At 57.3% G+C, this 21,858-nt stretch overlaps 3 protein-coding genes across 5 annotated transcripts in view; all 3 read right to left on the bottom strand.

Annotated features, from left to right (window-relative positions):
- The window catches only part of AHCYL2 (adenosylhomocysteinase like 2), a 109,349-nt gene extending 108,448 nt beyond the window's left edge, over positions 1-901 (bottom strand). The window contains exon 1 of the mRNA XM_055807825.1: positions 452-901. Within this exon, the coding sequence (XP_055663800.1) occupies positions 452-844 (393 nt within the window). The 5' untranslated portion in view covers positions 845-901. The remainder of the gene's footprint in view (positions 1-451) is intronic.
- A 6,606-nt stretch (positions 902-7,507) lies between these two features.
- Positions 7,508-16,047, bottom strand: SMO (smoothened, frizzled class receptor). Its single transcript, XM_055808501.1, has 12 exons — positions 13,446-16,047; positions 12,275-12,480; positions 11,865-12,074; positions 11,610-11,782; positions 11,193-11,412; positions 10,962-11,085; positions 10,786-10,878; positions 10,477-10,585; positions 10,096-10,281; positions 9,585-9,733; positions 9,363-9,497; positions 7,508-9,205 (listed from the first exon to the last, which is right to left on the bottom strand). Exons 1-12 carry the CDS (start codon positions 13,702-13,704, stop codon positions 8,664-8,666), a joined length of 2,406 nt encoding a protein of 801 aa, XP_055664476.1. The 5' UTR covers positions 13,705-16,047; the 3' UTR covers positions 7,508-8,663.
- A 144-nt stretch (positions 16,048-16,191) lies between these two features.
- TSPAN33 (tetraspanin 33) lies at positions 16,192-20,390 on the bottom strand. 3 transcript variants are annotated; one of them, XM_055808503.1, is made up of 8 exons: positions 20,203-20,390; positions 19,187-19,244; positions 18,851-18,978; positions 18,694-18,768; positions 18,500-18,595; positions 17,960-18,088; positions 17,338-17,499; positions 16,192-17,070 (listed from the first exon to the last, which is right to left on the bottom strand). In XM_055808503.1, exons 1-8 carry the CDS (start codon positions 20,305-20,307, stop codon positions 16,969-16,971), a joined length of 855 nt encoding a protein of 284 aa, XP_055664478.1. In that variant the 5' UTR covers positions 20,308-20,390; the 3' UTR covers positions 16,192-16,968. The 3 variants fall into 3 exon arrangements, with proteins under 3 accessions (XP_055664478.1, XP_055664477.1, XP_055664479.1); XM_055808502.1 differs by having other exon boundaries at positions 18,851-18,976; positions 19,182-19,244; positions 20,203-20,389; XM_055808504.1 differs by lacking the exon at positions 18,851-18,978 and having other exon boundaries at positions 18,694-18,815.
- Positions 20,391-21,858: the final 1,468 nt, after the last annotated feature.

Here is a 21,858-nt window from a genome sequence, read left to right as displayed (position 1 = left end):
CCTCTGGACACACTGACACAGACGAAGAGAGCAGGATCACGCTGGTCACACGTGTCCGTGGGCATACCCAAGGCCTGTGTTTGTGTGTGCACCCCATAATTACCCACAGGGCAGGGGCACACGGGGACACAAGGAGCCGATGGGACCCCACGTCCTCGGAGGAGCATGGCCCTGACACGCGGTCACGGGCACACCCCGGGGCACACTGACACCCCACGCCTGCGTACCAAGGACCCCCACGCCAGGACGGCCTCTGCCCGGAGAGGGGCAGCGCCGCGTCCCCAGGCACCGGCAGGGCTCCCCTTCCCCGGTAGGGTCTGCCTGTCCCCCGGGGATGTCCCGGTGGGGGTGCAGCGGGACGGGGCGCACAAAGACGCGGCGGGGCGTCCCCGCGCCCGCGGGCGGGTGCCCACCCCCCGTGACACACACCCACAGCTCCACTCGCCGTTACCTTCTTGACGGTGCGCGGCGCCTCTGTGACGGTGCCGTCGGGGCTGACGAGCGCCTCGGCCGCGGCGCCGCCGCTGTCGCCGCCGTCGCGGTGCCGGTGCTGGGGGTGGTGCGGGTCGCTCCGCTTCATGGCCGAAGCCTGCGGCACCTTGGCGGCGCCCGGCGGCAGCCCGGCAGCGGCGGACAGCCCGGGGCAGCCGCTCAGCGGAGGCCGCTCACCGCCGCAGGAGGACGCCGGGGCCGCCTCACGCTCGGTGGCCGGCAGCGGGCAGGGGGCCGCGGCCACGCCGTGCCCGGGAGCGTGAGCGGTCACCGGCTCCGGCCCCGCCGCCTTATCCATGGGGCCGCTCAGCTCCTTCAGCTCCACGGCGGGGGCTGCCACCTGCACCGACATCGCCGCTACCGCCGCCGCCTCCAGCTCCCTCAGGGACCACCCGCCCCCTCAGCGCCCGCTGGGCACGCCGGGACGTGCAGTCCTCCCGCCCGCCGCCCCGCCCCGCCCGCCGCCCCGCCGCGACTACAACTCCCGGCAGCCTCCGCGCCACCCGCCGTGCCCCGCCTTCCCGCGCCGCGCCGTGGAGGCGCCTGGGAAATGTAGTCCGGAGGAGCCGCGCCGCTGTCCCGCCGCGGGGGCCCGCGGGGACAGAGGCGCGGAATGGCGGCGGCGGCAGGCGGCAGGCGCGGTCCCGTCAGGGCCGTGGGGCTCCCCGCGGCCCCCGCACCCTCTCTGGGCGGCCGGTGCCCCGCTTGACCCCCCCCCTCCCTCCTCCCCCTTCCCGTGGAGAACTTTGCGGGTTTTTTCACATTTTAGTGGAAATGTCAGCGTTGTGGCCGGTGCCCATCGTGCCACTGGTCGCAGGCCGCTGAGCACCTGCAGCGCAAGGGGCTGTGCCAGGCTGCTCTCCTGGGCCCGCTGCGCCGCCACAAGCAAAAGCCTCGCAAACCAGGAGCCAAGACGTTCTGGCGCGACGAGTGTGACATGCGAGAGCCTGGAAAGCTGCAGTCTGCCAGGCCCAGCCAGCCCACCAAGCCCCTGCACGGGTCAGCCCTGCTTCAGGGCCTTCCTATGAGCAAAAGCCAGTAATGAGTCACGTTTACCAAAATCCAGTTCTTCAGGAAAGCTTCTTTTAGGGAAGGGGCATTCAAACACGTCCTTGGTTTGTTTGTTTGTTTCTAGTTACTGCTATTACTGTTATTATGATTAACACAGTATCCCTGGGCACAAGCCAAGGAGCAAAGCCCGTGGGTTAGGGGCTGTGCAAATGCTAAGCAAGTGCAACGTTCCTGTCCCGTTCGAGGGGTGGGAGGTTGCATCCAATGTGTCAGGCCAGTTGGAGGCAAAACAACTGTTTCTTGATACCAAGGGGGCTGTGATAGCCAAGCAGGAGGGATGCAGAGGAGGATGGAATATAGAGAGGCACGAAAAGCTTGCGTGGAGTTTCAGGATCCTCCAAAAGCCAGAAGTTAGAAAAGTGCAGGACAAAACAACTGGCAAGATTGCAATGACCAGGAGAGTTTCCAATTGCCAAGTTAACACTTGCAGCCCAGAGCCTTTAAGTCACTTACAAGCCCTGGGTGAGCTTGGTGTTTGGGATGAGCTGGCTGTGAGATGAGGTGGAGGGAGAGGAGGAATCCACAGGAAGAACCCCAAAATCAGGAGGCAGAGGAGAGATCAAGGGAGAGGGGCAAGAAACTGAGAAGCTGAAGGAGGATTTCACGCTTGGAGAGGAAGAACCTGGTCAGCAGCTGATGACGCGCTGCATTGGTAAAAACTCACTGGGGACAGGAGGAAAAATGGTTTCATTATATGCAAGGGTGGCAGCTGGACTGGAAAATGTCTAGGACAGAGGCGAGGAGAAAAAGGGCTGTAAAGCATTTAATGGGCTCCAAAGGCAACCCTGTACGAGAGACGAGAGACGTCATAGAGGATGACGGGAGGAATGTGTGAGTAGGACTGAAGTTAAAGGAAAAGCAGCACATTACTTTGTGCGTGGAAAGTACTGGGGAGAAATCCTAACTTTATTGAACTAATGCTATTTCCTTACTGAAGTGAAATCAGAATTTGCATGTGGGTGTCACAGCACATTTCTCCCCCTTCCTAGTATCAGAAAGCTCAGTCTCAGGACAGATTTCAGTCTCAGAAGGGGCCTTTGAAAGCAAAACTTTGAAAGCTGTGATGGGAGGGATTTGAAGTTGTAGCAGATTAATATCCCTCCCCTTCAATATACGCTATGTGTTTCTTGCTGCCATAAGACAAGAGCAGGCTCCGTGCAAAGCCCCAGCAGCTGCAGCACCATGGGTTTCTCCTGCAGAGTGGGGCTTGTGCTGACCTGGAGTGCCGATTCCCCCAGGCAGAAATCCTCCAGATGTTATCATCTCCTGGTGCTGCAGATCCCACAATCTGAAAAAAAAACCCAAACAAACACAAACTGCCAGGTTGTTTTGCACACACCTGACCTGGGGGAATCTGTTGCTCAGGCAATGTCCTGACCCCAAATTTGGTCCTTTGTGCTACCCGCACCCCAGCCATGCATGCATCACCCACCTGGCTCAGTGTAGGATCTTCCAATGCACTTGCCCTGCTCGCCTTTTTAAAGAGTGCAGTCCTCAAATGGGGTTACCAACAGGGATGGTATTTTCCTGGAAAAAAAGTCATATACTAATTTCAGCATGTCCAAACACCCCTGGTGCTAATTGGAGATGCCTCCGTCATATCAGGGCACAAACCACTGCTTGCGTGCTGAGCAAATAGATGATATCACAGCTTGCCAGCGATCCAGCAAGTGGTCCACACTACCAGAGGAATCTGCTAGGCTGTACTCGACAATTTATCTGGGAAAAAAAAGGTTATCAGGAGAGGCCGTTTGGTTAGGGAGGATTGAGTGGTTTAAACAATCGGGGCTCTGTGAGAGTGGCACCAGCGGTGCCTACAAGAGAGGTTGGGGCTGGCTCCTTCCCCATGCTGCGTGTGTGGAAGAGAGCAACAGGGACAAGAGACAGGCAGTGAGGCAGGGCTGCCTTTGCCTGAAAATAGGTTTGTGGCACCTTTGGAGAAAGCAGCCTTGGATGGGAGAGAGTCTTCCCCTTGACAGCTGTAGCTGTGTGTAGACCTGTGCAGGAGACAGCCCAGTTTCTTGTACCAATGATAACCACAAACACCAAAATTAAGTCGGAAAAAGAGTAAAATGGCTGCGGTCTCTCCCAGAGCTGTAAGGGCAGGCTCAGCTGTTCTCTCCAGCCTGGTACACCTGTGTGTGCTGCTGTGGAAATACCTCATTCCCGGATGGGCTGGGGATGGGCATGCTGTGCATGGTGGAACCAAGCTGGACCCAGTCTACCCCTCAGTGCCCACGGGCCTGGCTTATAGGGTCCTGTTTTGAAGGGACCCATATGCCTGTGCTGCCTGGGAATCAGCGTACATAAGCCCCCAACAGGGAGCATATCGTAGCCCAAAGGTGAGGGAAGAGTGAAATTAGACATCGATGTCAGGCATTTTGTAGTCATCTCTATCCCCTTTGCTTCCTTGGCACGTGATAACCAGAGATGGAAGAATGGAGGAAAACCCCAGGTAGACACGTGAGTGCTCTAGTGCAGACACCCGTACTTTGATCTTGCACAAACAAAGAAAACCCAGTTTTTTCTCCACCACAACAGCTGCAAAATCAAGCGTGGCTGAACCATCCGGCTCGTGAATTGCCGTATTGCCCTGAAATCCTCCATCTGACCACACTGCACTGTGGGGAATGGCTGGCATCGTGCAGTGATGCCTGGGAGGAGACCGAGCTGGTTACTGGGTCAGCAGAGCCCCAGCCACTTTCACGGTCTGGATTTGCCTGTTCCTGTGATGTTTGGTCCTAAAAAAATCAAGCCAACAGCCAGGAGCGTGCTGGGGTTAGTGACGGAGGGCAGGAGTGCTCGGCACAGATCCTCTTTGCCTCCCTGATCCTAGTTAAAAGCAGCCCAGCCTCTCTTAACAGGGATGGTGTGAGCTCCTGTAAAACCCCATGGCACACAGTGATCTAGCCACAGAGCACCGCTACAAAGGCTAAGCCTTCCAGAGATGAAGGGGGGGGGGGTGGGGTGAAAGGTATTTATATGGAAGTTTTTCAGTTCTTTAATCCCCTACTGTAAGCCAACAGACACAGTAGTCATTTTACCGATATATATGTAAATAATCCCAAACTAGAAGTCGATACCACACTATATTAGCTCTCCTAATTGTACCTCCTGTATTACAGACAGGAATTTAAGATGATTCAGCCTATATCCCTGCCTAATGGCATTTGGACATTTGATACGAGCAATCCAATTTTACTGCAGCTATTGATTTTTTCTGGCAACGTCCCTGCGACTGGCCTGTGCTGTCGTAGTTTTCATTCATTTAATTACGGCAAAGGCAACTAGATGGCCAGCTAGCACCGACATTTGTCCGTGAGGGTGAGTGGTTAAATGTACTCATAGCGAATATTATCCAGATTCCTTGAAACCTCCCTGCCTGGCCCTGATGAACACTCTCGAGGGTGTCTGGGGAGATGAGTGACCCTCCTGCACCTCCCAAAACCACTTAAAACGCAGAACAGTGGGACAGGGGTGCATGCGTGTGTGGAATTCCTCTCCCTGCACTTGATTTTCATGAAATCTTTGCAGTCTTTACCTACAATTTTCTCTGCCGAGAACAGCAGAGTACTGTGCCAGGGGCATGCCCGACAGACAGACAGACATGCACAGGCATGTAATCCTATGAGCCTTGTTTCCTTAGGAAATCGGCTTAAAATAATAACTGGAAGATATTAAAGCTGTTTCACAATGGGAAGGCAGGCAGGGGGAAGAGGAAGGGCTCTTCGCTCCTTTGTAATGTAAAGTGGAGCCTGAAATACTGCTTCTCACCTAAAGGGAAAAGAATAATAAATAAAAGGATGTTATTTACATGTGACCATTTGAGATCTTCCCTTTCTTACCTGAGGATACTCGATGTACAGCTGGGGAAATTAATTGGGTTTTGCCAGGCAAGGAGCTGAGCAGGTGACACCTGGGTCACCAAAGGGAGATTCATCCCTTGGGTCCTTAAAACTTGCCAGTAACCTTCCCCGATGCTGATAGAAATGGAGGGAGAAGATGCTCTTGCAGAGAAGTTCAGGGGACATGGTGTGGGGAGCAGGACCCTGTTCCAGCCTTGTCCTTGTCCCTAATAAAACTGCCCCAGTCCTGGCATCTCCTCCACCGGAGCTGGCTTGGCCAACCTGGGACTGCCTGGTCCCAGCATCTCCTCCATCAGAGCTAGCTTGGCTGCCCTGGACCTCTCCAGTCCTTTTCCAGGTCCCACATCACACGCATCAGTGCCGCTGTGGGCAACCGCACAGCTTTTGCTGCTCACATTAGTGCTTTCCTGGCTGCAGTTTCCCTACGAGCAGCATCAGTCAGGGTAAAGCCACGGTGGTGGCTGGCAGCCGCTGCACTACCCCGTCCCCATCCTATGGCCAGAGGAAAATGCCCTGGAGCAGAAAGTGGGAGAGACAAGGCAAAGGCACCTCCCTGCCTTCTGAATTCTTCTGAATTCTTACTCCCCTGCAGAACCTGACGCCTAGCAGTGTACACCACCATGAGCACCCACGGTGCTGAGCGGGACCACCAGCCACTTTTGGGTGAGGATGCTCGGTGCTCCCAGCCTGGTGCCAGGGCAGGATGCTCCCAGCACAGCAGGTGTAAGAAGTTGGTCTGAATCTGTCCCTTGCCGGGCATTGCATCCCTTTTAACCAAGATGTTTTAATCATAACCATTAAAATGGGGGGGGGGGGGGGGGGGGGGGGGGGTTTGGTGGTTGCTTCTCATTTTTCCCACTAGAGCAAAGAGCTGGTTCCACCTTCTGAACCCTCTGTGAGGAAGATGGGGTGTTGCCCAGGATAAATCCTTTTAAAAAGCCACTACTTTGTCCTCGTGTGCTGAATTGAGGGGGCTTTTTTGGTACCTGGGGGAAAATAGAGGGGATGTGGTGCGGTCAGGACATCTGTTGTTTCCAGAATGAAGTATTTTAGCTTTTTGTTTCAAAACGGTATATACATAAACTATATATATATATTTAGGAACAGCTGCTACAATTAGGTTTTCTTTTCAAAAAGACTCAAAAACAAAATATAGATCGTTTAAAAAAAAAACAAACACAAAAATATAATAAACATTTTGTTTCGCCCCAGATAAACCAGCCTTTACTCTGGCTTCCTGCTGCTCGCTGGCCCCTGTGCAGAGCCCTGCAACAGCAGCAGAGTGGGGTCAGCCCACCCCACTTGCCAAAAACCATCAGGGAAAATGCAATTTTCACCAGCCAATTCCACTCAAATTTCAGAGGGACACCTGGTCTCTGGGATAACCGAGCACCTGCATGCCTCACTCACAAGTGAAATAAAAAAAGGCCACTTTCCAAAAGCAGCATTTCTCCCCAAAAGCACCAGTCACACAGCCCATTGCCCAGCGCTGTGGGCAGTAGCAGTGCCTGCGGGACCCCACTCTGGTCTGCACCCAGCAGCACCCCAAAACCTGGGCCACCCCACTGCAAGTTTGGGGATATTTAATCCCGTAGTGCCATCTGCTGGCAAAGGACCCCCCAATATTGCTACCCAAGCCCAGCGAGTGTCCCCCGTAACAGTCCCCAGAGCACCCACAGACCTTCCCAGCCCCTCACACCTGCCGTCTGCAGGGAGGTGGCCAGGACGGGGGTATTACAGCAGTTTAAAGCAGTTTTTAGCAATTTTTAAAGCATTTAAAAGCACGTTTTAGCAGTTTTTAAAGCAGTTAAAAGCAGGTTTTAGCAGTTTTAGCAGTTTTTAAAGCATTTCTAAAGCGGTTTCTAAGGCAGTTTTTAATGCAGTCTAAAGCGTTTTTTAGCAGTTTTTAAGCACAGTTTAAAGCAGTTTTTAAAACAGTTTAAATCAGTATTTAGCAGTACTTAAAGCAGTTTTTAGCAGGTTTTAAAGCCGTTGGAGCTTTTTTAGTAAAAAAGGACAAAAACCTGCAACATTTCCTCGCACTCAAAACCTCCCCAAAGAGCCCAGGGCAGCCGCTGGCAATGGAAACTTGGCAAATTTAATACTGATACAGGAGGGTTTTCCTTTACACAGCAAAAATTAACCCATGGAGGTCACCGGGATAGAGAGAAAGCCAGGAGCCTATCAGGATTTAATATAGATGTGTACAGGGATAACGGACAGATACAAAACACCAGCAGGGACTGGAGTCCTCCTACCTCAGGGTTCGGCTGGGTTTCCTGTAACTTGGGGAGGGGAAACGGTTCTTAAAAAAAATATATATAAAAAGCTTTGCTCAGGGGGCTGGTGCACCTGGACAGCAAAGGCAACCCTGACTCGCCTTGCACACCCTGGGGTTTTAAAGTTTCATATGGGTTTTTTTGCGTCATGGCTTCCCATAGTCAGGGACCAACATCTCACCAACCCTCCATTTTGGGTCTGGTTCAGCTCTCTGGGGAGCTGGAAGGCACTTGGGACCCCTGAAGAAATAGGGGTGCACCCAGAAAAGTGGGTGTACCCTGAGGATGCTGCTGCTGCCCCATAAGGCAGGGGGGTCAGCTCATCCTGCTCTTGGTCGCAGCACCCGAGTGGAGACCGTGCCCAACCGTCACATCTTGGTGTATTATACAAAGATTAAAAAATAAAAATACAAAAAACTATTGGCACAAGTGTTTGTAAGCTCTACGTACCATCTAGCCATGGGTGGGGGTGGAGGGCGAGCGAGGGGTGTCAGCGGGTCCCAGCACCCCGGGACACAGGACAAAGCTCACCAAAATCTACCCTGACCTACATTCACCTGCTGCCTGGTACCGCTGTCCCGGGGAGACCACCCACCCCCATTCCTACTGGTGGCAAAGGCAGCAACCCCCTTGTCCTTAAACCCCTGCAGGACCTGGGTGGTGTTTGTTCCACCGACACCCCATTTGTCTTCTCCTAGTGATGCCAGGATATCCCAAAACTGTTCTGCCAGTGTCTTGCCGGGCTGGGATGTGCACAGAGTCTAGTCTGGGCGATGTGGGAAGAAACACCATCCTCCAAGGGGAGAAATCAGCCATGGCCGAGCCAGGGGGATGCTTGGGACTGGCCTTGGCAGGACAGGGTGGGCTTCACTGTCCCCTCGCAGGCTGCCTGTGCTGGACGAGGCTTTGGGTCTCACCCCAAGGGTCCCTGTCCCCTTGCAACATCCCTCTGGGCTTAAAAGTCCGAATCGGCGTCCAGCAGCTCTGCTTCTACCAAGTTGGTCCGAGAGTGGATGGGGGCCAAGACAGCCCGTTGGCCCTGAGTCCTCGTCCCCCTGCCGTGGGGCAGTGTGCCAGGGTTGGGGGGCCAGAACAGACCCCCATTGTGCTGCTGGCACCTGCTGCTGGGGCCAGGACTCTCCTCCTCTGGGGATCCACTCTCAGGGCAGAAGGGGTTGCTGATGAGGTGGAAGACATTGGCTCTGCGGCAGCCATCCCATGGCCTCCCAGCAAAGGTGGCTTCAGGCTGGCTGGGCGGGAGCCCTGGGAGGATGTCAGGGGCAAAGGCGACCAGGCAGGACTGGGGGGGCAGCCGGGGCAAGTGAGGGATGGTGCTGGGGGCCAGAGGGGCTACAGAGGCCCCCAGGCAGTGCTCAGGGCCTGGGCACACCTCCTTCTTCTTCTTCCTCCGCTTCTTCTTGCGGCTGCTGCGCTTCTGCAGCTCAGGAGATACATCAGCCTCCACCACCCAGAGGCTGGCTCTCTCCTCCGGTGGCACTGCAGGACACAACGGGACAGGTGAGAGCAGCCACATCCTGCCCTGTACCTCCCCACCAGCCCCAGCCCTCTGGCTCTGCCTCCCCACACATCCCCAACACCCCTCAGCCTGGTTCGTTCCCCCAAGAGATGGCCCACGCAGTCCCCAAGAACTTGCCAGGCGTCGCCACAGGCGTCACAGAGATGTCCTGGGGCAGGATAGCCCCTCTCCTGGCCACCATCTTGGTAACGTGCTGGGCCCACGCCGAGGACACATCAGCAGACGGCTCATTGATGTCAAATGCTAAGCCAGCTGCAAGAAGAGGGGAGCCCGGTCAAGGGCAGGGACTTTAGGGGCCCCGGGGTGCCGCCGAGATGACCCCCTGCCATGGATACATACCCACAGGGCCATCGTGCGAGACTGTGTGCATGCTGAATGACAACTCCTGGCCTGGGTCACGCAGCAGCTCCTTGCGCTTGGAGAAGGCCTTCGCAATCATCTTGCTCTTCTTGATCCTCTTGGGCTGGTCATCACTCTGCCCAGTCAGCCTGGGGACATGGCGGCTTAGAGCAGGGACACAGGGTGGCCCAGGCACAGGGACACACAACCCCAGGCATCACAGCTGGGGGCAAAGGGACCCTCCCCATCTCCCTTTCCCCCTCTGGACAGGGACACTAAGGGCTGGGGACTGCGCTGGATGGCACCCCTGGGGATGGAAATGTCCAACGAACGGGATGTGAGACACCCACAAAGTGGGAGAAGCCACTCCATTCCTGAACCACTGTCTGCTGTGAGCCCACAACCCATCGAGCTGATGGACAAAAGTCTGGGAATGACCTCCAACATCTCAGGATGTTGGATGGGGCAGGAAGGGCCACACGCAGCTGTGGTGACATCCTCGGGGTCCCACCTGCACCAGGTGCGTTTCCAGATGAGCAGGGTGGCCTTGGTCCAGACCCAGGTGCTCATGGAGACCCCGGTGCCAAACATGGCAAAGAGATTGATCTTCTCCACCAGCAAGCTTGGCCGGTTCTTGATCTCACAGTCTGGGATGGGTTTGTTGGTCTGCGTGGCAATGGTCACATTGGCTTCGCACCTATGGGGACAGACGTAGGACAGTGGCCATAAGGAGGAGGGCACCAAGGATGCCCCACAGCTCTACAGAGTGGAGATGTGGTGGCAGTGCTAGTGGGAAACTTGAGGGTCTCCACCCTCCAATGTCCCCTGCTAAACACAAGGTGCCAGGACGCTGCAAACATCCTGCTCGCTCTCCCATCCCTGTCCCACTCACAGGACATATTCCCGAAAGCTGCGCTCCCACTCTGCCTGGTTGAAGAAGTCGTAGAAGTGGCAGCCAAAAGTAATGAAGACGAAGCCAAAGGCCAAGAAGCCAAAAATGCCTGGAAGAGAAGCAGGACATCCCTGGTTTAGCCTGACCCCAGCAACACTAGGACAAAGATGTTGCACCAGCATCATCACTACAGCTTTGTCCCCACTGCAGCCACCCCTGGGAAGGTGGGGCTGTCTGGGTTCTGGGGACAAAAAGTCCCCATTCCCACTCAAATTCCCAGAGAAGTGGTGCCAATGGAGCCCTGCTTACCCAGCCGCAGCATGGTCTCATTGATCTTGCTGGCCGCCTTCTCACTCAGCAGCCCAGGATGGTTGCTCTTGATGGAGAAGAGCGTCATAACCCCTGCAGTGGAAGGATGAGGTAGTCAGGGTGAGGGGGACACCCACAGTGCCCCTGTCCCCACGCTGGGATAAGCCCACACCTACCCCGGATGAGGAAATAGCCCCCTACGATGAGGACAAGCCCAATGGGCGCCAGGACGAAGCCAGCCCGGTAGTGGTAGTTCTTGTACCCCACAAAGCAGATGCCGCTGACAGAGTCACCATCCACCTGTGGCAGAGATAGGGACAGAGGAGCTCAGCCAGCTGTAGCCACCCCTCCCTATGCACATCATCCTGGCAGGGAATTGCTGGGACATGGTATCGGGGTCCTGTTACCTGTGCCACAGCCAGGATGGCAACAGTGAGGACGAAGGGGATGGACCAGGTGATGAGGTGGAAGTAGGAGGTCTTGCCCAGCAGCGGCTGGTAGGTGGTCCCCAGCGCCTTGAAGGAGGTGTGCCAGGCATAGGTCAGCATGACGAACCAGATGACACCCGACATCAGTGAGTAGTAAACGATGACAAAGATGATGACGCAGGAGAGCGTCTCGTTGGAGCTACGTGGGGGGAGGCGAGACAGGAGTGTCACCAACCTCCACCAAGGGGACAAGGAGGAAGGGGGTCTCTCCTGCCCCAAGAGTGGAGCATCCTCCATGCTCCCAAGAGGCCAGGAAACCCCCAAGAGTCCTCCTTGGTCCCAGGGACACCTCTTGGCATGTGGCCATGGTGGGATGGTGACAAAGGTGACACGTACGTGGGTTCTCCCAGCCGCATGGTGCCATCAGCCCGGCACACGATCTCATTGCGAGCACCATCCATGAACTGCGCCAACCAGCCGATGCTGCCGACGAAGAAGCAAGCATTGACATAGAAGAGGATAACGGCAGGGTAACGGTTGGAGTTCCTCCAGTCAGCGACGAATGTGGCCTGGTGGAGGTGGAGGAGTAAGGGACAGCTTGGTGCCCAGTCCCCTTTTGGGGACACCTCCCCATGTTCCCCCGCATCTCACCAGGGTGAAGAAGGTGCAGAAGATGGTGACAGAGCTGAAGGCAGCGATGTAGACATGCATTTCACGGTGCTCCTTCTCGGTGAAGAGTGGATTCTGGCACTGGATGCCGCAACCCTCCACGTCCTCATACCAACTCTTGGGGTTGTCTGTCCGCACCAGTGGTGCCTCACACTGTCCTGAGCTATTGAACTTGATGTTCTGCACCTCATTCTACCAGAGGAGAAACAAGGCTGTGAGGAGGAGGAGGCAGCACCCCTATGGCGAAGGCTGTGCTGCCAGGGTAGACATCAGTTCCCCCATGGAGGGCTGGGGACAGCTGGCGTTTTCTCACTCCCGCTGCCCTGTGGGGATGCGGAACCCATGGCAACACAGTGGGGCATCCCCCCTTCCCCATGTCCTCCCCGCCGTACCGGGCATCCCTCAGGGAAGCGATCAGGCGTGCACTTGAGGAAGTCGGGCCAGCCACGCTCACGCTCCACGATGGTGCAGGGGGCTCGGGTGGCCTGGCAGAGGGTCTGGCTGGGCAGCTCCACCTGGCCATCCTCACACTTAGGCATGTAGACAGCACAGAGCAGGGGCTGGATGACATCCCAGCAGCGTGGGGCATTGCGCAGGCCTGTGGGGACAGTGCCATCACCGGACCCGGCTCATGCCATTCCCTCAGCGTGTGGCCGCATGGGGATGTGGGGTGCGATGGGATGGGGCAGAGCCCAGCAGCAGCAGCAGGGAGCACCAGCACCATCCACCCATTAGCTCGGTGCAGGCAGTGCCCAGATCCTTCTATAATGCCTCTGGGGCACCGTGCCAAACACCAGGTGCTACCCCGCTCCACTGCCGTAAGGGACTCAGCCCCGGTCCCCTGCTATACTGCTCTCTCTCTGTGCTGTACCCAACCCCAGGCCTGCTTCCTTGTCATACAACTATCTATACTGTACCCATCCATGATCCGCTGCTATACTGCTCCCCCTCTATACTGTACTCCCCCTATACTGTCCTGTGCTCCCTCTGTGCCCATCCGCAGTCCCCCTCCCCTCTATAACGTACCCTGTCTTCCACTACACTACTGCCCTCATGCCTGGCCTCCTACTGTGCTTCACTCCCCATCACTGTACCCATCACCAGTCCCCTGCTATACTGCTCCTTCTCTATACTGTACCCATCTCTTGTCCTCTGCTATATTGCTCCATTCTACACTTTATGTGTCTCCTGTCCCCTACTATCCTGCTCCCCCTCTACACTGTACCCAACCCCAGGCCCCCACTATACTGCTCCCCTCTATACTGTACTCATCTCCACTCCCCAGCTATACAGTTTTCCAAACTGCACCGACCCCCAGACCGCTGCTATACGGCTTCCCTCCATACCGCACCCACCCCCAGGCCCCCACCATACTGCTGCCCCTCCACACCGCGCTCAAGCCCCCTCGATACCGCACCCACCCCTGCCCGCCTCCACAGCGCTCCCCGGCGCCCCGCGCCCCTCCCCCCGCCGCCAGCGCACGTCCCGGGCCTTTCCCAGGCTCCCGCCCGTGCCCCCCTCCCCCGCCCCGCTATACCGCGGGACCTCCCGACCCGTCCGTACCTGACCAGAGCAGGAGCTTTCCGTGAGCCTCCTCCTGCGAGGCGGAGTCGGCGGCCAGCAGCGTGGAGGTGGCGGCGTAGGGCAGCGCCGAGCCCAGGCAGGCGCCGTAACGGAGCCGTTCGCAGGGCGCGGGGCGGCGGCAGCGCTCGGGAACGGCCGAGGCGTTGAGGAACGGGGCGGCGGGGCAGCGGCGGCCACCCAGCGCCAGCGCCATGCCTAGCGCCAGCGCCCACCGCCACCCGCCGCCCTGCGCCGCCATCCCGGCCCGCACCGGCGCTAGGCGGGCGGCCCGGCCCCGGCCCCCGCCATGCCCCGACGCCCTTTGTTGAGCTCGCCGGGAGCGGAGCAGGGCCGCTCCTCCTCCTCCTCCTCCTCCTCCCTCGTCCTCAGCGCGGCCCGGCCCGGCCCGCCACGGCCCCGCGCCCCCCGCCGGGGCGGGCTGAGGAGGGGCGGGCGGCGGGAAGGGGGGCACAGCCCGCTTTTGATGGAAAAAGTGGCTTTTCGTGAGGAAAAAGTTACTTTTTTTTGGAGTGGGCGGGGAGGGGACGAGTTTTTGAGGAGGAAAGCGGGGTGCTGAGGAGGGGGATCGCGCGGAGGGAGGAGGGAAGAGGGTGGTTCTCCCGAGGGGGGGCTGCGGGAGGCGGGGGGGGAAGCGTTGGGTTTTGTGAGGGGAAAGTTGGGTTTGGGTAGGGAGAAGTGGCTTTTGGGAGGGGAAATGTTGCTTTGGAAGGGGAGGAGTCGCTTTTTGGAAGAGAAAGTTTGGGTTTCTTCGGCGAGAAGCTAGATTCGGGTGGAGAGAGGAGAGGGCTTTGGGAGGGGGAGGTCCGTTTGGAGGGGGGTAAGTCGCTTTTTGAGGTAGTGAAGTGGGTTTTGGGGAGGATAAAAGTTGTTTTGGGGAGCAAGAAGTTACTTTTGGGGGTAAAGTTGCTTTTTTGGATAGAGAAGTCACTTCTAGAGGAGAGAAGTTTTTTAGGGAGTTAAATCGCTGTTAGTGGAGGAAGTTTGGATTCGCAGGGCGGGGGGGGGGAGTCACTTTTTGGGAAGGAAACTCGCTCTTTGGAGGCAAAAAGTTGCCTTTGGGGAAAAGCAGCCACTTTGGGGGAACAAAAGTTGCTTTTTGGGGACAAAAGGCACTATGGGAAAGAGAAATTTCTTTTTTAGGCAGAAGGCCACTTGGGGGGGCAGAGATAACTTTTGGGGGAGTAAAAGTAATTTTTCGGAGGAGAAAAGTTGCCTTTGGGGAAGAGAAACCACTTTTTGGGGCAGAAAAGTCAGTTTTGGGGGAGAAAATGCACTTTTTCAGGACAAAGGACACTATTGGAGAAAAAAAGTTCCTTTTTGCAGATAAAAGTCACATGGGGAGTTACTTTTAGGGGAAGAAAAGTCACTTTTTTGGGGACAAGAGTCACTTTTGGGGGAGAAAAGTTACTTTTGGGGAAGGAAAAGTAACTTTTGGGGGGACAAAAGTTGCTTTTTGGGGAGAAAAGTAACTTTTCACGGAGAAGTCACTTTGGAGACAAAGTTTTGAAGGGGAGAAGCCATTCTTTAGGAGAGCAGCAACTTTTTGGAGATAACTTGCTTTTGGGGGGAGAAGTAGCTCTTTGGAGGATAAATTTTTGGGGGAAAAGTAACTTTTCAGGGGAGGAGAAGTCACTTTTTGTGGAAAGGTATTATTCTTTGGAGAAGTAATCACTTTTGGGGGAGAGAAATTGCTTTTGGGTGACCAGCCACATTTTAGCAGGGGCTGAGGTAGCTTTTGCAGGGAAGATAAACTGCTTTGTTGGGGAGAAAAGTTGCTGGGGGGGGAGGGGCGGGGGAAGCTTTTTCAGAAGTTACTTCTCTGGGTGAGAAGTCTCTTCTTGGGGGAGGCAATGTCACTTGGGGGGGCATTGTAGGGACAGTTTGGGGGGCATTTTCCCAGAGCACCCAGCTGATGGATGCCAGAGGGGATCATGGGCAGCTGGGAGCTGGCCCATGGCTAATGCTGGTGCAGTATCAGGCCCGTGCAGCCACTCAGTCCCCAAGAGCCTCACACCACCTTGGGCAAAAGCCAAGGGGGGGGGGGGGGGCGCAGAGTGGCCAAATTCAGTGCAGGGAGGTGACAGAAAGGCACAGACCTGCTGGGCCCTGGCCTGCTTCGGTGCTTCCCATCCTCACACAAAGGGCCAGGCACCGGGCCACATCCCAACTCCCTCTGCAGTGGGGCAGCGCAGGGGGACCACCCAGCCCGAGGAGAAGAAAAAACAAAAAACCACAACAAAAATACCTCTACCCAGTTTTTGACAGCTCCAAAAGCAACAGCAAAGCTGGGGCCCACAGTGCTGTGGTGGGATGGGGAGGGAAGCAGCAGCACATCCCTCCTCCCACCAGCACCCCAAAATTTTGCAGGCTTTTCCCAGGGGCAGGCAGAATAGGTGGGGATTTAGGCTCCCTCCTGCCCAAAGTCACCCTGTTGGAGCAGGGCAGCAAGCACCTCTCCAGGCTTGCATTGCTGCGGCGGGTGGGGGTGTTCTCTGCTGTCTACTAGTGGGTTGTGCTGCCCTCACCCCATTCACCCCCCGATTTGGAGCCCCACAGGTGACCCCCACCAGCATAATACTGTTGAGATGATGGAGGCACTGCACAGGAAGGGGCTGGCATCCACTCTGTCCCCACCAAGCCACCCCCACAGCCATGGCATTGTTCCCCTGTGGCCTGTGTGTCCCCCACACTGTGACTGAGCAGCCCCCCCACAGAGCCCAGAAGGTCTGGCCTCATCTCTTTATTCTCTGTGAAAGCAAAGGGAAGCATCACGGCCCAGCACTGACCCCTCAAGAGGGGACACAGGGCTGTGCCTGTCCCCTCCTCAGCGCAGGGCTCAGCACCCTGTGGAGGGGTTTGAGCCCCCTGGAGCAGGGACAAGCCCCCTGCCCTTGGCTAACAAAGCACCCATGGGTAAGCCCTGGGCAGAGCATCCTGTTCCTTCTTCCAGGCACTCACCGGCAACAGCTCCTGCTCTGGGCCAGCGAGCAAGGAGGCCCTTGGATGTCCTCCCCAGGTTGCACCAGGACAGAGCTGAGAGGGTTTGTGGCACCTAGCGATGCAGGCAATGTCCCCAGTTCTCAAGTCCCGGGCAAAGGCAGCTCAGTGCACAGACAGACAGACAGACAGACAAACTCCCACCTCCAGCACAAGAGGAGGCGGGAAGCACGGCCAAGTGCAAACCTGCTTCACACATGGCCTGCACACCAGCTCTCAGTCCCCCAGGAAGGACAGACAGACAGACAGACAGATGGACAGCAGTTCACCGGGCACAGAAGCACAGCACATCCCAGCCTAGCCCGGCACCAGCTGCTGACAGCACAGAGTCCCCAGTGTCACAGCAGCCACCGCGCTTGAATCCAGGTATCCACAGCCTGCTCCAACCTCCCTCTGCTCCAGTAAAGCCCCTTTGGCTCTTCTTACAGATCCGGGGTTTGGAAAATCATTCTTGAGGTGCCGACTCCACAAGCCAGCACCACACCGCAGGGATGGGTACCAGGGCTCAGTACCAGGGGTCTGCCCGGTGCTGCTGGTTGTAGAACTGCAGCTTGATCTGGTCTCTGATCTGGTTGATGAGGATCTGAGCCAGCAGGATGCCCACCAGCTGGAGGGGGAGGAGGAAGAAGGGAGGAGGAAGAAAGGAGGGCTGAGGAATGCCAGGCAGTGCAACCCCTCTGTCCTATGAGCAGGTTACACAGCTCCAGGCGAGGATGTGCCCAACCTTAACACTGCTCCCCCTACCCCAAATCCTGCCCAGCCTCCCCAAGGCTGCAATTAAGATGTATTGCATCATTAAGGCAACTCCCAAGCAACACAGAGAGCAAAGCAAAGCTGCAACATGGTCCCTTCTTGCACGTCCACCACCACGTACCTGGGGGACAGCCAGCCCCAGGGCGATGCCCCCCAGCAGGAAGAGGTTGCTGTGGATCCAGTTGACCAGCTTGTCGATACAACCATTGGTGTAGATGAAGGTGCTGGCTTCCAGGTAGCTCATGGCCTGCATGCCCTGCCCACACATGGTGTTGATGACAACCTGGGATGGGAGAGACAGGACACAGAGGGGCTGGGGACAAAACGGGCCAGAGTGGGGGTCCCTGCCTCTTGGGGGGCAGCCGTAGGGCAAGCGGGAGCTCTGCCCTTCACCTTGATGCCAGTCAGGGTGTCTCCTGCCTCTGGGCCAGCCCACCTGTGCTGTCCCCAGCCACATCCCTCCAGCACTGAGCTCCCTCAACAACCCCAGACCCCAAAAGGGACAATACCCAGCGGCGGCAGGTTCCCTGCCAGCCTGCAAAAAGCCACCACCACACAGGGAAATTCACCCTGACCCCACCATGGCATCAACAAACCCGGGGACCACCCACTGGTGGTGGGTCCTCTCTCCTGGGGAGGGGGCTTCAGGCTCAGCACAGCCCCCAGGGATGGGAGAAGAGACGTGGAGTGGGAGGTCCCCGGGCAACACCTGGGTTCCCCGAGGACAAGGATGTCATCCTCACCTCGCTGGTGTCCCGCAGGCAGCAGGAGAAAGGGACAGAGCAGCGCTCCCGGCTAGGGTTGGTGGCAGTGCAGTTGAAGTACATGTTCTGGGACCAGTCCTTGTAGGAGACACCACCGCAGCAGCTGAACTGCAGGGAAGGGTGTGGGGTGCTCAGCGGGGACAGGAACAGCAGGACAACGGGGCACAGGACTGCAGACCTCTTGGACAGCAAGCGATGGCTCTCCCAAGCCCACCTACGCCCAGCTTGCCCCATCACTGCTGTCTTTAGGGACAAGCAACCCGCTCCCAGCAGTTTTACTAGGCCCTATATAAACACGGGCTCCAACTGAAACACTGAGGGGTGTTTCCCCCTGCCCCCCCTTTTTCACCCAGCTCTCTCCAACCTCTGCCTGTCTGCATGGCTTCACCGTGAACGTCAAATTCTCGTGGAGGAGCCACCCAACATCCTCAACCTGGGGAACCCCACAGATTTAAGCCTGAGCCACAAGCAGGAACACATCCTCATCTGTCAGAGGGAGAGCCCAACACCCCCACCCACCTCCTTCTGCCCGAAGTCGATGAGGTTTTGCAGGTCCAGGTCATCCCGGTAATGCACGATGGCACCATTGATGATCTCACTGACCTTCCCACGTGCCTGCAGGGCAGGCAGCGGGAGGACATCAGCAAGGTTGTCACCCAAAAAGACAGGCTTGGGGTCATCCTGCCCCCCAACACTCCCCACCCTGGCAGTACCTTATCAGAGAAGATGAAGCCCAGCACACCAACTGCCAGTTGCAGGAGGAAGATGATGGTCAGGCAGACAGAGAACTGCAGGCGAGAGGAGCATGATAGCCGGGGGGCTGCGTGCTGAGGGCCTGCGGGGAAGCACCCGCCATCCCTGGGGACTCACCGTCTGCAGCAGGCAGATGTTCTCCCGCAAGGAGCCAATGCAGCCACAGAAGGTAATGAGGAAGATGAGGACTCCGACCACGATGAGCAGGATGGCAGGATCCACTGCCAGGCAGGCCATCGCTGCCTCTGCCGCAGGAAGCCATCACCGGCAGCCCCCCAGCCGCTGGCAGCCCCCTGTCCACTCCCCCAGTACTACAGATCCCCCGGGATCCTGCATCCCGCTCCCCTGAGGGGACACATCCCCACCGTGGTGCTGGCTCCCCCAGCCAGGCAGGGGAGCACCGAGGAACCTTGCCATGTCTGTGTCCCCCCACACTGAGCCCCCCAACCTCACCTGCATGCTTCAGCAGCCGGGCGTAGACCCCCACTGCCACCATCGCCATCGAGATCATCTGCAGAGCATGACAGGGGGGTTGTGAGCCCCCCTAGGCACCACCCCGCTCCTGCACCGGGGGTCCTGGCTGCAGCCCCCCTGGAGTCAGGGCTACAAACGGGGCCCCAGAGCTGCACCCGCTGCCTCAGTTTCCCCTCAGCACCCTCAAAACACACCCATCTCATGGAGGGGACAGAGCCCATCACAAGCGGCCCTGGCACGTCCTCCCCCTCACGTGGAGGTCACCCCAGTCCCCAACAGCCCTCCCCCACTCCGGGGGCCTGGACCCAGGGATGCAGTTTGTCAGAAGCAAGAAACTTCCTCAAAAAATGTGTTTTCAAACATGGAAACATCCCGCAAAAAAATGCCAACTCTTAGAACACCCCCCAAGACCTTATCCCCCCCCCCCCCCGCCCCAAAACATTAAAAAAAAATTCCAGAAAGACCCCAAAACATGGAAAACCGTGTGGCATCCCCAGAGGTGGCTGAGTCCCCTGTCACCATGCGGGGGGGGGGAGCGCTACCTGTGTGGGGCCAGGATGGGGCCCAAAGGATGTTGCTTGGGTGGCGATGGCACCTGGTAGGTGGGTCCCCTGGTGGGGCCTGGTCCCGCACCCCCACTGCATGTCACCCCTGCGCTCGGGGGGCTCCCGGTGGCCCTGTCTTGGCCGTGGGGACACATCCCCCCCAAACTGCTGTGTCACCCCAAAGGGTGGGGAAAGCAACGGGGGCAGGGGGGCACTCATGAGTGACACCACGAGCAAAGGGGACCCCAAAAACCCTCGGAGGAGGGGGGCACCCAGCCTCCGCCCCCCAGCGACAGGGGGGCGTCCCGGGGACTGGGGGGTCCCGGGGGGGTCCCGGTAGGGTCCCGGGGAATGGGGGGCAGGGATCCCTGGGGGGTCCAGGGGTGGGGACAGTCCGGGGTCCCCGGTGAGCCCCAGGGATGGGGAGGGTCCCGCGCCGCCAGCACTCACCCAGAAGAGCATGTTAAAGAAGAAGAGCACGTACTTCACCAGAGGGCTCACGAAGGTGAAATCGTCCCCGTAGGGCCCGGGGCCGCCCACCGCCCGCCTCGCCATGACCGGGCCGGGCCGAGCTGCTCACTGGGGCGACAGACCCCACTTGCAGCCGCCAGCGCAGCTGAGCCGGGCAGCGTCCCGCCCCTTCCCTTTACCGCCCGCTCATTGGGCCGTCTGGCCTATCCTTCCTTCCCATTGGTTGCTCACCCTGTCGCTCGTTTTCTCCCCTCCGAGCGCAGGGTGTCGCCGCCGCACCTGTTCGCGGCGCCCCCGGGCTTAAAGGGCAGCGGACCCCGTTTATCAGTCGCGTGATGGGCCAGGTGGGTCCCCAGCCCTTCCCGGCTGACCCCGCAGTCCCACCTTCCCCAACACTGCCCCAGTCGTGCTGTCCTGCCCCTGAGAGCCCCAGCCCTCCGGCAAGGAGTAGATGCATTTTGTAATTATAGTTATAATTGCAATTTATAATTTATTTCTTCAGTGACAGCCCTCGGGAAGGACGCGAGGAGACAACTGGGATGCAGGAGAGCCCTCATCCCTGAAACGCACCCAGCTGGGGAGATTCGGGGTTTACTTGAAAGGGTGTGACCAAGTCTCTGACCCCAAATTTACAGAAATCACCCCAAAACTGGCAGCGCCGACACTCTGTCTCCAGCAGCCTCAGCAACGTGGGGAAGCATGAGCCCAAAACGCGGCAATTCCCCTTACTGCTGCTAACATCAGCGATCAGTGTAAAAAACAGGAAGCGTTGGTGGATGTCTTTGTCTCCCTTTATTTTTGGGGGTCCAGTGTGAAGCCAGGGAGGAGGAGGAGGATGGATCCTTCCTCCATCACAGCACTCTGCTTCATCCCCTCCATGCTTAATTTGCTCACCTTGTTTGCATTAATTACAGGCTCAGCCCAGGACATGAGGAAGCAGCGGGTCCCTTCCCGAACCAGATCCAAGCCTCAAATCCCATTTTTTGCTGATTTTTGGCAAATTGTGCATTTTTTTGCATCACCCTTGCAGTTTTCACAGCTGGTGTGGGCAAAGGCAAGATCTGTCACCTTGTCCCATCACCATGGCATGGCCGTGCCACTGCAGGGACGGGTCCCCTTTGATTGGAAGGAGCACTGCCGTGCAGTTGTTATTATATTTATAATTATATTTATTATTGTATTTATAATTATTTAGCTTCTAGGCCAGGGTTCATCAAGGCTGGAAAGCCCCAGGGAGCAGCTGCTGGCATCAGCACAGCCCTTCCTGAAACAAGATGAGAACTTCAGGCAGAAGAACTGAAACCAAAAATCCCTTTCTTGCTTTTAGGGTCACCAAGGTGCCACCACAGCGATAGCACCCAGCCTGTGTCACCAAGGAGCCACTACCCAGCCATGGTGCGAGTCTTACCACCCAAAGAGGCATGTGCTTTGGGTGCTGCTGGAAGAAGCCCCCAAGGCCCCAAAACCCCACGGTTGATGCCTGTGGGTCTCTGGAGAGTCTCCTCAGGCAAGCCATGAGGTCTTGGTGGAGTTGAATGCTCCCTGGTCTGACAGAAGGGCTTCTTCCCCAGCAATGAAGATGAAGGTTCATGGATACAGCATCCTGCTGTCAGCTCTACACATTGGTCAGTCAGA

The sequence above is a fragment of the Falco peregrinus genome, chromosome 6 (assembly GCF_023634155.1).
Source record: "Falco peregrinus isolate bFalPer1 chromosome 6, bFalPer1.pri, whole genome shotgun sequence".
Classification (NCBI taxonomy): domain Eukaryota; kingdom Metazoa; phylum Chordata; class Aves; order Falconiformes; family Falconidae; genus Falco; species Falco peregrinus.
The sequence above is the reverse complement of the archived record's forward strand: the minus strand, read 5'-3'. Positions and strand labels throughout refer to the sequence as shown.

What these genes read in the sequence shown, in the direction of transcription:
- SMO (XM_055808501.1), bottom strand. Translation starts at nt 13,704, where the DNA reads ATGGCGGCGCAGGGCGGCGGGTGGCGGTGGGCGCTGGCGCTAGGCATG. An exon ending in TGGAAACGCACCTGGTGCAG is followed by an intron (nt 9,734 to 10,095) that starts GTGGGACCCCGA and finishes CCATGTCCCCAG; the next exon opens with GCTGACTGGGCAGAGTGATG. An exon ending in CTCGCACGATGGCCCTGTGG is followed by an intron (nt 9,498 to 9,584) that starts GTATGTATCCAT and finishes CTCTTCTTGCAG; the next exon opens with CTGGCTTAGCATTTGACATC.
- TSPAN33 (XM_055808502.1), bottom strand. Translation starts at nt 20,307, where the DNA reads ATGGCGAGGCGGGCGGTGGGCGGCCCCGGGCCCTACGGGGACGATTTC. An exon ending in ACATCTGCCTGCTGCAGACG is followed by an intron (nt 18,769 to 18,850) that starts GTGAGTCCCCAG and finishes TCTCGCCTGCAG; the next exon opens with TTCTCTGTCTGCCTGACCAT. An exon ending in GCCTGCGGGACACCAGCGAG is followed by an intron (nt 17,500 to 17,959) that starts GTGAGGATGACA and finishes CTCCCATCCCAG; the next exon opens with GTTGTCATCAACACCATGTG.